This window comes from Triticum urartu, chromosome 4 (genome assembly GCF_003073215.2).
Source record: "Triticum urartu cultivar G1812 chromosome 4, Tu2.1, whole genome shotgun sequence".
Lineage (NCBI taxonomy): Eukaryota > Viridiplantae > Streptophyta > Magnoliopsida > Poales > Poaceae > Triticum > Triticum urartu.
Genome location: NC_053025.1, coordinates 583,474,589 through 583,486,781, shown reverse-complemented (window position 1 = coordinate 583,486,781; position 12,193 = coordinate 583,474,589). Strand labels below are relative to the sequence as shown.

Below are 12,193 nucleotides of genomic sequence, written 5' to 3'. Positions count from 1 at the left end.
TTCAACTAAAAAAGATGGTGGTCTGTTAAAAAAATTTAAAGTATATATTCAACTAAAAAAGATGGTGGTCTGTTAAAAAAATTTAAAGTATATATTCAACTAAAAAAGATGGTGGTCTGTTAAAAAAATTTAAAGTATATATTCAACTAAAAAAGATGGTGGTCTGTTAAAAAAATTTAAAGGCAACTAAAAAAGATGGTGGTCTGTTAAAAAAATTTAAAGTATATATTCAACTAAAAAAGATGGTGGTCTGTTTATGGAGGGGTCCTAGGCCAATAGTGGGCCCATGCTGCAGCGGCCTGTTATCCTTCCACCGTTGGAAGCGGGCAGTGAACGCTGCTCTGTGAAACCAGCCTAACGTGGTGCCTGCCACTTCAGGGCCTGAGAGGCCGAAGCTTTCGCCCCAGCCACCCAGCCCACTACCAACTTGGAACGGGCAGGCCAGCAAAGTTACATCACAAGCCCAGGCCAAGAAACCGCACCAAACATCCACACCACCTCAATGCCCCCACATGGGTGACAAGCTCCCGTGACTGAGCTCGGCGATGCTAGCGCTGCAGCTGAGTATTTAAGCTGGTGTTTCTCTTTGTAAACTAGCGAGGTGGGACTAAAGGAAGGGGTGCGGGGTGCGGATTGCGTGGTGACTGACTGAACCGTGAAACCTTTCTCGCTTCGCCCGCCCACTTGCCTGCCGCGCGTCGACGTCTCCGATAGTCCGATCCCCTCAGCCTTATCCATGCACGCGCGCTAGCCCCAACCCAAGCACCGCATCGGCGCCCCCCACCTGCCGCCGGCGGCCGTGGCCCGCTCCGCCCGATGGAATGCCGCTCCTGACCTAAGCGAAGCTCCCCCAGCCAGCGCTCCGAGCCGATGCCGCTCGCAGGCATTGCCCTCGCGCCTCTCCTCGTCTCCCCGCTCGCGCCTCCCTCTCCCCGTGGCAGCGTTGCCGCCGTCTCTGCAGAGCCCGCGAGAAGGCGCCGCGCGCTACGGCGGGTCCGGTGCTCGGCCGCAGCGGCGTCCGGAGGAGGCGGGGACGCCGTCGAGCTTTCCCGCGCGACGCTGCTCTGGAGGGCGGCCAGGCTGCCCATCTACTCCGTGGCGCTCGTGCCGCTCACCGTGAGTTCCCCACGGCTGCAAGTTCCTCCCTCCCCATTGCCAATGCTTAACCCTGCAATTCAGAATTGTAACCTGTTAGTGTGCTAGCATGCAAATCAGAATGAGTATTGAATCATTGATCGCAGCTACGGGGAGAACAAGCCAAATTGGAAGATCATTACTCCACATTTGGTGGTATGAAACTACGATCGCCTTACGCATTTGCATTGACAGTTGCTTGCACTTGCAGGTAGGGACTGCTGCTGCTTATAACCATGCAGGGTTGTTCTTTGCCAGGCGCTACTTTGGCCTCCTGGCTGCTGCTGTCCTTGTGATCACCTGGCTCAATCTGAGGTAAAACTCACCAACACAAGTATACTCTGACAAGCAAAACGATGCTGATATCAATAGCACTGTTCAACCATTCATTCCCCTGGTCTGAACAAAGTTGCATTTTCACTCTACTGCAGCAATGACGTTTATGATTCAGATACCGGCGCTGATAAGAACAAGAAAGAATCCGTGGTCAATATTGTTGGCAGGTACCGCTCGTTCCTGGTACCGGCGAGTAGTAACATCCTAATTGCTTGCATATCTGTATTTGGAAACGAAACAGTTTACAGTGTGATCTGCTGTGCAGTCGAGCAGCGACACAATATGCTGCAAATGTTTCTCTTCTGCTCGGCTTTGGTGGGCTATTTTGGGCCTTTGCGGAAGCAGGGGATGTCCGGTTCATCGTTTTGGTGCTATGTGCAATCCTCTGTGGTTATGTTTACCAGGTGAAATCTTCTGCCCCCTTTTCAGGGAACCTTGTGTTTCTTTATGTTCCGTAATCTGTAACAGAATATATTTGCCTTTTGTGGTCGATTATGGGTTGTCTCATCTATAAATAGCCTGATGCATTCAGTATTTCAGTTAATTTAGCAAAATGTAATTGTGTGTCGATGTTTTTCATCTCATCCATGTGCAATTTCGCAGTGCCCGCCGTTCCGATTAAGTTACCGCGGTCTAGGCGAACCATTATGTTTTGCTGCATTTGGCCCATTGGCAACGTCAGCATTCTACTTCTCAAACAGCAGCAGAAGCATTTCAAGGTACGCTCTACAACAACTATTTATCAACTATTGTGTGTATAATCAGCACTTTAGAGTGTTGAAGGATCGATGATCTATCTTAATCTCTCTACAAAAATGCAAGGATCCGTTTATACCTAAACAGTTCCTTTTGAAATGTTGGCATTTGTCAGCAGGACTGCAGCTCTTCTCCCTCTCAGCAAAACAGTCATAGCTTCATCCATTCTTGTTGGGTTGACAACTACCCTGATACTCTTCTGCAGCCACTTTCACCAGGTATAAATTCAGCCCCCTGACATATGAATCGATGCAGTAATTTTATATATTTGAAATGATCATTAGCTGATGAACTCAGATAATCTGTAGATTGAAGGAGACAGGGCTGTTGGAAAGATGTCTCCCCTGGTATTCCACTCTCTTTTTTCAGCACATCTGATTTCACTTATGTACAAATAATCAGTACTACTCCCTCCGTCCCATAATATAAGAGCGTTTTTTACACTAGGGAGTAGTATCACATAAGTTCTTCGTGTGTGAACCTGTAAACAGGTAAGAATTGGCACCAAGACAGGCGCGACACTAGTGACAGTTGCGATCGGCACCCTCTACACTCTCTTGACGGCTTTTGGCATAAGCAGATGCCTTCCACCATCCTGCATTGTAAGCTACTGATCCATACTGTTCCTCTTAAGAAAACTACCTAAAAACACAGCTCCCACCTCAAGCATTGCTACTGTATCATATTCTTAGGTCCTTGGCGCCCTGACTCTCCCTCTTGGCAAATGGGTTGTGGACTATGTGCAGAGAAACCATGATGTAAATACTCCTCCCTTGTCACTCCTTCCTTTTTCGCTCTGAATCTTTTTCGTCAGTCCACACTAACACTGGCTGAAGTTGATGAAAAATGCAGGATGACACCAAGATCTTCATGGCCAAGTATTACTGCGTTCGGCTGCACGCCTTGTTCGGGATGGCGCTGGCTTCCGGTCTGGCGCTGGCCAGGAACGGCATACTAGCCTGACAGGCAGACAGGCAGACCGACAGATGGGCCACCATTGACAGTTGACAGTTGGTACAGAGAAATGCTTCCTTCTTATTGCAGTCTCACACAGATGGAGTAAAACACACACAACTTTTACAGCCAGTGCAATGCAATGGCAGTGCATTTGCGCAGTCCTCTCGCTGGAAGAGAAGGCGGCCGGATTGGGCAAGCAGAGGTTCAGAGGCTGTTGGTTTTCTGGCTCTAGCTTAGTACAGTGGCCTCTAGCATCCCGTGATCTAGGTTTCTTTTCTGTCTGCAAGCAAAGAGAGGGCTAGCTTGGCGTGCTCGTCCTCGTCCGTCGCAGCTAGAGTAGATACTAGTACTAGATCGCCGTTTGCTCCTGCAGCAGGATATGAATTGAATTGAATTGAATTCTGATGAGGCAGTCGGGACGGGACGAGTCAGTCGGGACTCGACATGCTCCGGCCCTCTACCGACGGACGGACGGACGGACGGACTGCCATTACTGCCCTCTTTACCACCAGCCAGCGGAGGCAGAGAGTGGTGGTGGTGGTGGTGGTGGTAGACCAGCTGTTCCTGCTCGTGGTACGGCGCGCAGGCCAACTTGTTGGTGCCTATCTATCCCACCTTGGCATGCTTGCTTTTATGTTTGTATCATGTTCATCGGCCCCCCGGATCTCGATTCAGCACAGGCATACACACGGGGTGCCTTGTCAGTCAGGGTTTGTAATTGCAGACTTTGCAGTATCTAGCAGTGCTGCTGCTGCAGAATATTTATCCCACTGTCCATGGCGAGTGAGAATCACACACTCTTGCAAGTGTAGTCAACCAAATGAGGAAGATTGCGAGGAGCTGGGACAAAATGGTTGCAAGCGGATAAAAAACACGATCCAACGCGCTGACGCAAACAGACGGATGCCTGTTTTCCTGTCTGATTCGACTCATTTTCAGCCTAAATTTGGACAGGTTTGCATCCACTCCCGCCTTTCCTCTTCCAAAACCCTCCCGCCCTAGAGCCATGGCCGACGCGCCCAACCCTGCCACCGCCCTCATCCCCATCATGACCGTCCCTGCTGGGGTCATCCGCGTTGTAGCCCCGAAGAAGGCGAAAAAAGAGGTCGCCCCGGAGTAGAGAACGGCTGAGACAACGAAGCGGGCCAACCGAAGGAGGAAGGAGAAGGCAGAAGAAGAAACCGTAGCCGTCGCCTCCCAGGCACGGGATGTTGCGGACACCAAGGTCATCGCCGCCAAAGCCTCACAAACCACCCTCCTCATGCTAGGGATCGAGCCAGCCTTTCTTGCCCCCGCCACCAACGGCCATCACGGGCTCGTCGGTGGCCCACCCGCCCAAGCTTCCGGAGTCGTCTTCCATGTCAACATCGTGACCGACATACAGGTACCTTCCCGGACATGACCGAACGTCCCGCTTCTCCACCTCACTATGGGGCAGCTTGCGGGAAGTCGGTGATTCCGTGTCAATCGTCAGCCTCCCATTGATCTCAACAGCCCACCTGTGGCTGGCCAGTCCACCGACACACGAAGGAAGCACCCGCGGGTGGTCTCCCGACCAACTTCCCCGATGCCCACAACATGTTTGATGGAATGCCAACCACAACGCCGAACAACCCAAGATACCACGAGGAGGCCATGAAGAACTCCTTTGACATACAAAAGAAGACACACGAGATCGATGAGGCCCATGCTCAGTCAAGAGCCAACGAAGTGGAGGTGAAGCAAAAGGAGGTAGAGCTCGCACTAATATGCAAGGAAGTGGAGATCAGGGGGGGCGACTTGAGCAAGATGACCCAAGAAAAAGGGCTTTGGTTTGAGAGGAAGCAAAAGTTCATGATCGACCAAGATGTGTAATCATCTTATATTTGTTTGTGGACTACGAAGGTGGAGACGTGTGGGGCTTGTGCTATTCTTTTGGGTGCAATGTTGTATGTCAGCATGAGATATGGTACTATGCAAAAACTGCTAGATTTATTTTTGATAAATATATTTGCTACGTTTGATGAAAAGTTGCCAAATCTTGATTATTGAAGAAGAAAAACGAAAATGGCGGACCAAATGGGTCGCCCCTCCGTTTGGGTTGACCCGTTGGAGTTGCCCTAATCCTAAACAAGGAAGATTATTACACCAGGAACTGGTGGTGAGACGGAGACCATAAAGGCACGAGGCAGAGGAAAATGACAGCCAAAAAATTATTGCATCGCAGACCACCACGCCAGCATCCATCCATCCTTCTCAGCACATCACTTTCCGACTGGTCTTGCGGTACCTGTAATTATCCTCTCGAAAGCTAGCCGACGACAGAAATGGGCATCTGTGGTTTTCACTTCTTCCTTTTCAAATCAGATCCACGCAAGGGAGGATCCCTTCATTCCTAAGTCGAGAATATCTCACCACCCGTCTGAAGCAGCTGGAATATGTTCCTCCTCCACGGTCCACATCCACCAAGAAAAACCTAAAGAAGCAGCACTTCTTTCTGCTACAATGTCGACAGCCCTGATACTTGTGCACTAATTCGCTGCAATCCAGATTTTCTGAAAGCAAAAATGACAAAGAGGTGAAGAACTACCAGCTCTGGCCAGCCAGCTATCTCACTTATCAGGGAATTAGCAACTATTGAATTGGCACCAGCTTCTCACTTTCACCATTCGACCCAATTTTCGGTCAGATTAGGAAAGAGAGATTACAATGTGCTCCAGTAGAAAGCAACACAGGAATCATGATTTGTGCATCAACTGAGCTCACTCACTGTTGGTAGGAAAATGCAATGAGGGGGGCCTGTCATTGCTAATAGATCATGCAATCTGTAGGGTGCGCACCCTGAAAAGCCTATACCAGCCATGATAAACTAATGAAACCCATGATTGATTAACAAGAGAAAAGGGCAAAACCAAACGGCGATGTATCACCCAACATCCTTTACAACCCATGTGAACATAATTAGATGGCCCATGGTGCATACCATGAAACAAAAACAATGTCCACATCACACCAGAAATCCAAGCCTAATTGTATAGTATAGTAGCCGCCTACGAACAAAATGTATGTATCAGTGGCAATGATCCAAATCCCAATCAGTCAACAAAGACCAGGTCCAAACCGGAATTCAGGTATGCCACCGGGGTTGTAGATTAGATAAGAGCAGCTTCAACACCTTGCCCTCAGTGGCACAAAGAAAGTAAGCTCCTGATGTGCTCCTACTGAGCATTTCCAAGAGTAGCCAAGCAGAGCAGAAATGGCTGATAACTTTGAATATCATATCATATCATAACATCATCCATAACATGTCCTAAACAAATTTTGCATATAAAGGCTTGGGTTTGCCACTACATATTGCATATTGCATAAGCTTGTTACAAAAGAATTTGGCCAGACATGAACAAGTCATCCTTTGTCAAACACAGCATGCTCCATATACACCAAGAAAATATTAAGGTAGGTAAGGTAGAACACGCTACAAAAAAAGATGTTGAGATTGGATTTCAAGGCGAAGCTAACACATTGTAATTGTATTGCTGCTCCGTCCCCTTCCCTCGCCGCCGCCGCCGCCGCTTCCCCAGATCTCTCTCCTAGGCCGGCCATATCTACACATCGGAAGCAGCAGCGGCGGCGGCAGATGTTGTTTCTTGGTCACGGGTCGCGGACGCGGGGGCTGGTGGCCGGCATGGCCACGCCGGGAGACGTCGGCGCCCGCGGCGAGTGGAGGCAGCCGAACCCGAGCGGCGATGTGGGCACGAGGATCGGCGACGGCATCCCGCGGAGCCGGCGCATGTAGGCCGAGATGGGGGACTCCGCCGACATGCAGACGGAAGGGAGCGCCGGGAGAGGGGAGAGAGTCGGCTGGGCCGGCGACGGCAGGATGGTCGCCGGGCGGGGCGGGGCCAGCGGCGGCGGCCGGATGCGGTGGAGCCGGGACGGGATGGCCGACAGCGGAGGCGGAGGCGGAGGGGCCATGATGGGGCGCGGGGGCGGAGGGGCCATGACGGGCCGCGCCGGCGGAGGGGCCGCCGGGGCCTGGGGCGGCAGGAGGTGGGAGGGGGAGCCGGTGAGCTTCTGGACGACGTCGCGGAAGTCGGACTTGTCGATGTTGTATACGGGGGGCTGGGGCGGAGGGTGGTCGGCGGGGGCGGGGGCGGACGAGGGGGGATGCGGCGGGGCGAGGAGCGGAGGGGACATGCGGGAGGGCAGCGACGGCGGAGGGGGGGGAGGCGCTTTCATGGAGGAGGAAGCGGAGGAGGAGATGGAGGACTGCTTGGAGATCTTGTAGGAGGACTTGTTGAGGGCTCGGAGGGCGGCGGTGGAGGAGGCCGCGGAAGGCGGCGGGTGGTTGGGGTTGTCCATGACCGGAGGAGGGCGGCGGCGGGGGGCGGAGACCGGGGGGGGGGGGGGGGGGGGAGGAGGGGGAGAGGGGGATTGGGGGGGCAGTGGGAAAGGGAGGCGAGTGGGCGATGGGATCTTCTCTGTCTGCCTTCTGCCCAAGCCAAAGCAAAAGAGAGGCTGCCTGCCTCCGCGAGCAGACTGGCGGTGACCTGTGCCTGGCTGATGATGAGCGAGCTGATTGGCGACTGGCTGCTCAGCAGCCCAGCGTTTCCACCCAACGCTTTGCTTCCTTTTATCTATTTTTCTATTTTTGGATAAAACTAAAACCTCGATTACTCTCTTTCTTTTGGTGGTATGTGTGCACTGCTCATCTCCGAAAACAAAATGCAGTGACCAAAGGCGCGTGAATGGCTTGTTGAGGAGATTTTTCAGGATTTGAACTGGCCACCAGAGTCATATGATTTCTCGCTCGCTCTGCTCATTTAATTTGCCACGTAAGCGTTGTCGTTTCCTCGTTAATGAGCACATTCGGTATGCCAGAGAAGTTAACGCAGTGCGCAGAAAATCACTCCCACGTGCGATCCTTCACTACACGCCCCACGTCTAGATCATCAATCATCGCTCACGCAATTACCGCATGAGTCCTTCGTTCTCACTTGTCATTGAAAATCTAAACCGTGCATTGGTGAGTTAGGGATTCCTCTGGAACATTGCACCGCAGCGCAAAAATTTCGAAGCACGATTTTCGTGTGCCAGGGTTTCCTCTAGAACATGGCATTGTGGCACAAAACCTTCAAGGCAAAATTTGGAGAATTTGTTTGTGTGCTCTAGATTTAGACTCCAAGAATTGCAATCTCCATGAGAAAGTGAATCTCAATATAAGTGGTGAGGTGACATTAGTGCTAGGCCTAACTTTTCTTCTTCCTTTTGCCTCGCACGATGCTGCTTTTCAATCTCAATCTACCACTAAATTCTTTTGTAACTTTCTTTGAGGAGAAGATCGAGCTAGCAGCCATGGTACCGTGCGCGGGATCCAGAGACAGGGGCCTGTCACGACCATGGCAGGCATAGGATTGGCTCGCTACGATATTTTTGAGCATCTGAATTGACAAACAGAATCACTTGATTTTTCTCGCTCACTCTACTCCTTTAATTTCTCTTGTAAGCGACACCATCCTCTCATTAGTGACCAACTATCTATTCTACATAGATTTAAGGCAGATGGGCCAAAAATCACTCCCAGGTGCAATCTCACGCACTTGCGAGTTCAGATCATTAGTAGTCACTCACGTCATTCCCGCATGCAGTCCTCAATGCTCGGTTACGCTACATGGGTAATAGCCATTGAGGAACTTACCGACCTATCCGAATCACCTCTTTCGTAGGCGTTATCGAATGTGTTGATCTCTTTTTGCTCGCATTGTTGAAGCTTGTGAGCAAAATTGTTGTTTTTTAACTTGCCAGAGGAATGCCGCCAGCTTGCTTGGGTTTAGTTCATAAGAAAAGATATCAACGACAATAAGAGTGATAGCATATGGCATTCTGGCTGACTACACCGATGAGTATATTCGCATTGGAGAAGATACTGCGCTCAAATGCATGCGGGCGTATGCCGAGGTTTTGATCTGGGTTTTTGGTCCTGAGTATCTCCGAGCTCCCAATGAGGAGGACACAAAAGGATTGATGGCGATGAATAAAGCAACAGGATGACCAGGCATGCTTGGGAGTGTGGATTGCATGCATTGGAGGTGGAAGAACTGCCCTACAGCCTGACCGGGCAGTACACCGGCCATAAACGTGATCCCACTATTGTGCTTGAAGCTGTGGCCTGACATGACTTGTGGTTTTCACATCGCTTGTTTGGATTGTCAGATTCTCTGAATGATGTCAGACGCGCCCTGGTGGGTTGTGCCCCCCTCGGGGCATCCCCGGGTGCTGCTCTGACCCATTAGATGTCTTCTGGTCCATCAAAAATCCATAAAAAGTTTTGCGGTATTTGGACTCCGTTTGATATTGATTTCCTGCGATGTAAAAAACAAGCAAAAAACAGCAACTGGCATTGGGCACTGGGTCAATAGGTTAGTCCCTAACAATGATATAAAGTTGCTATAAAATGATTGTAAAACATCCAAGAATGATAATATAACAGCATGAATACTTTATAAATTATAGATACGTTGGAGACATATCAGCAGTCAATCGAGCATATTTGCTTCCCTAGAACTTTCCTAGGTATTCTATCAATCACTAATTCACCTATCATTGTCCCTCACTATGCGTACACTGGTAATCAGATTATTTTAATCTCAAGTGATTTGTAATTGTTGCCCATTAATTTCAATATCACCACTGCCAGGTATTATATTGTCTAGAAAGTACGAATTTGGTAATGAGCAACAAAAAAGAAAACTTTTGGATGAGTTGATAGAATTACAGAGAGGAACTATGTATTGATTTTTCAAGAGTAATACAAGTGCTTCAACAAGTTGGTGGTAATTACCATGGATGAACCAACTAATGATGTTAAGTGTCAAGTAAGTTTTTTTATTATGTTTGTCCTTTTAATGATCTTTAAGATATTTTATAGACATATTTTTGTATTGAATATTACTCCCTCTGTTCCTAAATATAAGTTCTTTTAGAGATTCCAATATGGACTACATATGGAGCAAAATTAGTAAATCTACACTCTAAAATATGTCTATATACATTCCTATGTAGTCCATGTTGAAATCTCTAAAAGATCTTATATTTTGAAACAAATAGCGTATTTTTTTAAACTGATACGTATTCTAAAACAACATACATATTTTTAGGGGTACCGATACAACATCAATACATATATTATAATTATATATGAGGGGTGATGATGGTCTCACTATTAGTTTTTGCCCCGGGCCCCTAAAATCTCAGCATTGGCCCTGGAGTAACGCATAGTTTCAAGTGTTGTCATTTTTAGTTTTCTCATCTTTCCATGTGTGTTCATCATGATGTTTTTCAAAAACAATATGGAACACGTCACCAACCAAAATCTTAGCATTATTAAGTTGGCTATCCTCAAATCCTTGTTGGTTCCCTTTTACAATCCAAGAATAGTGTTGATTAATACCATTGAAAACTTGTTGGATTATGTTTAAAGGTGTTACTTCCTTCCTGGTATTTTCATCAAAAGTGCGGTTATCACAAAACAAATACCTCAGCAAATAATCTTTGTTGTATAAAATCTCATCTATCACAGGATGTTCATGTCTCATGTTGTAAAATTCAAAGATCTCCCTAGCCTCTCGCACTATGTAATAAAATTCATTCATGAGGACAAGAGTAGCTATCTTTTTAGCCTTAGGGTTGTTTATAACAGGCAACTCATAAAACAATCTTTGCAGAGTGGGATGAGTGCGAATAAATCTTCTCTCAAGCTTAAGAACAAGTGCGGAAATAGCTTCAGCATAATTTTTGGTTCTTTTAAGAATAGGAATACCATCAAAAACCAAAGTTCCCTTGCAATTAAAGAATTCTTGAATAACAATTTTTCCTATAATGTTACCACTCCCCATTACAAAAGTTTTAGCATCCAAATTTGAGGGAATTTCAACCTTAGGGATTTTACCCTCTTCACCTTTTTCGCTAACAAATTCAGACATGATAGCAACTTCAAGCAAGCAAACAAGTAAAAAGGCAAACAAAAAATGTTTTTGTGTTTTTGTGAAAACGTTTTAGAAGTGGGGGAGTTAAAAATGAGAGGCAAATAGCAAATGAAAATTTATGCGATGGTACTTGATTGCTTTTGCTTCCCAGTAATGGCGCCAGTAATTCTTCCTTCTACTTGTGAGCTGCCTTGGGATTTCACCGAAGAGGGGAGGATGATGCAGTACGGTAGAGATAAGTACTTCCCTCAGTTAAGAATCAAGGTTATCAATCCAATAGGAGAACCACGCAAGACCTCGTGAATAGCACCTACACACAAAATAACAAATACTTTCACCCAACACAAACAAGGGGTTGTCAATCCCTTGGTGGCTAATTGCAAGGATCAAATCTCATGGTGATGGATAGATAAACAAAAACACAAAATAAAATAAAAGTAAATAAATTACAGGAAAGTATTTTTGGATTTTCATATATGATAAAGATACAACCGGGGGCATAGTTTTCACTAGAGGCTTCTCTCTCGAAAAAAGGCATACGGTGGGTAAACAAATTACTGCGCATGTCTGAGACAAGTAGACTGACTCCTGCCTGCATCTACTAATATTACTCCACACATCGACTGCTATCCAGCATGCATCTAGAGTATTAAGTTCATAAAGAACGAAGTAACGCCTTAAGCAAGATGACATGATGTAGACAAAGTAATGTTGGAAATATGCCCTAGAGGCAATAATAAAATGGTTATTATTATATTTCCTTGTTCATGATAATTGTCTGTTGTTCATGCTTTAATTGTATTAACCAGAAACTGCAATACATGTGTGAATACATAGATAAGAACATGTCCCTAGTGAGCCTATAGTTGACTAGCTCATTGATCAATAGATGGTTATGATTTCCTGACCATGGACATTGGATGTTGTTGATAACGGGATCACATCATTAGGAGAATGATGTGATGGACAAGACCCAATCCTAGGCATGATCCAATCTGCCCTAGCCGCCGCCCCCTAGGGGAAACCCTAGGGAGCCGCCCCCTCTC

General features: G+C 47.5%; 2 protein-coding genes across 3 annotated transcripts; one reads left to right on the top strand and one right to left on the bottom strand.

Annotated features, from left to right (window-relative positions):
- The first annotated feature begins 602 nt into the window (after positions 1 to 602).
- Positions 603 to 3,948, top strand: LOC125552891 (2-carboxy-1,4-naphthoquinone phytyltransferase, chloroplastic-like). Of its 2 annotated transcripts, none has more exons than XM_048716605.1 (10): positions 603 to 1,116; positions 1,346 to 1,449; positions 1,566 to 1,637; positions 1,736 to 1,874; positions 2,074 to 2,189; positions 2,345 to 2,444; positions 2,535 to 2,573; positions 2,718 to 2,828; positions 2,919 to 2,984; positions 3,079 to 3,948. In XM_048716605.1, the coding sequence occupies exons 1-10, from the start codon at positions 871 to 873 to the stop codon at positions 3,187 to 3,189; spliced, it is 1,104 nt and encodes a 367-aa protein (XP_048572562.1). In that variant the 5' UTR covers positions 603 to 870; the 3' UTR covers positions 3,190 to 3,948. The 2 variants fall into 2 exon arrangements, with proteins under 2 accessions (XP_048572562.1, XP_048572561.1); XM_048716604.1 differs by having other exon boundaries at positions 2,342 to 2,444.
- Positions 3,949 to 6,419: 2,471 nt separating this feature from the next.
- Positions 6,420 to 7,580, bottom strand: LOC125552892 (pollen-specific leucine-rich repeat extensin-like protein 1). The gene has a single exon (XM_048716606.1). It carries the CDS (start codon positions 7,522 to 7,524, stop codon positions 6,814 to 6,816), a length of 711 nt encoding a protein of 236 aa, XP_048572563.1. The 5' UTR covers positions 7,525 to 7,580; the 3' UTR covers positions 6,420 to 6,813.
- Between the last annotated feature and the right edge of the window lie 4,613 nt (positions 7,581 to 12,193).

Excerpts from the sequence above, each read along its gene's own strand:
- LOC125552891 (XM_048716604.1), top strand. The coding sequence starts at position 871 with ATGCCGCTCGCAGGCATTGCCCTCGCGCCTCTCCTCGTCTCCCCGCTC. Across the intron at positions 1,450-1,565 it reads ATCACCTGGCTCAATCTGAG|CAATGACGTTTATGATTCAG; the intron begins GTAAAACTCACC and ends ACTCTACTGCAG. Across the intron at positions 1,638-1,735 it reads GTGGTCAATATTGTTGGCAG|TCGAGCAGCGACACAATATG; the intron begins GTACCGCTCGTT and ends TCTGCTGTGCAG.
- LOC125552892 (XM_048716606.1), bottom strand. The coding sequence starts at position 7,524 with ATGGACAACCCCAACCACCCGCCGCCTTCCGCGGCCTCCTCCACCGCC.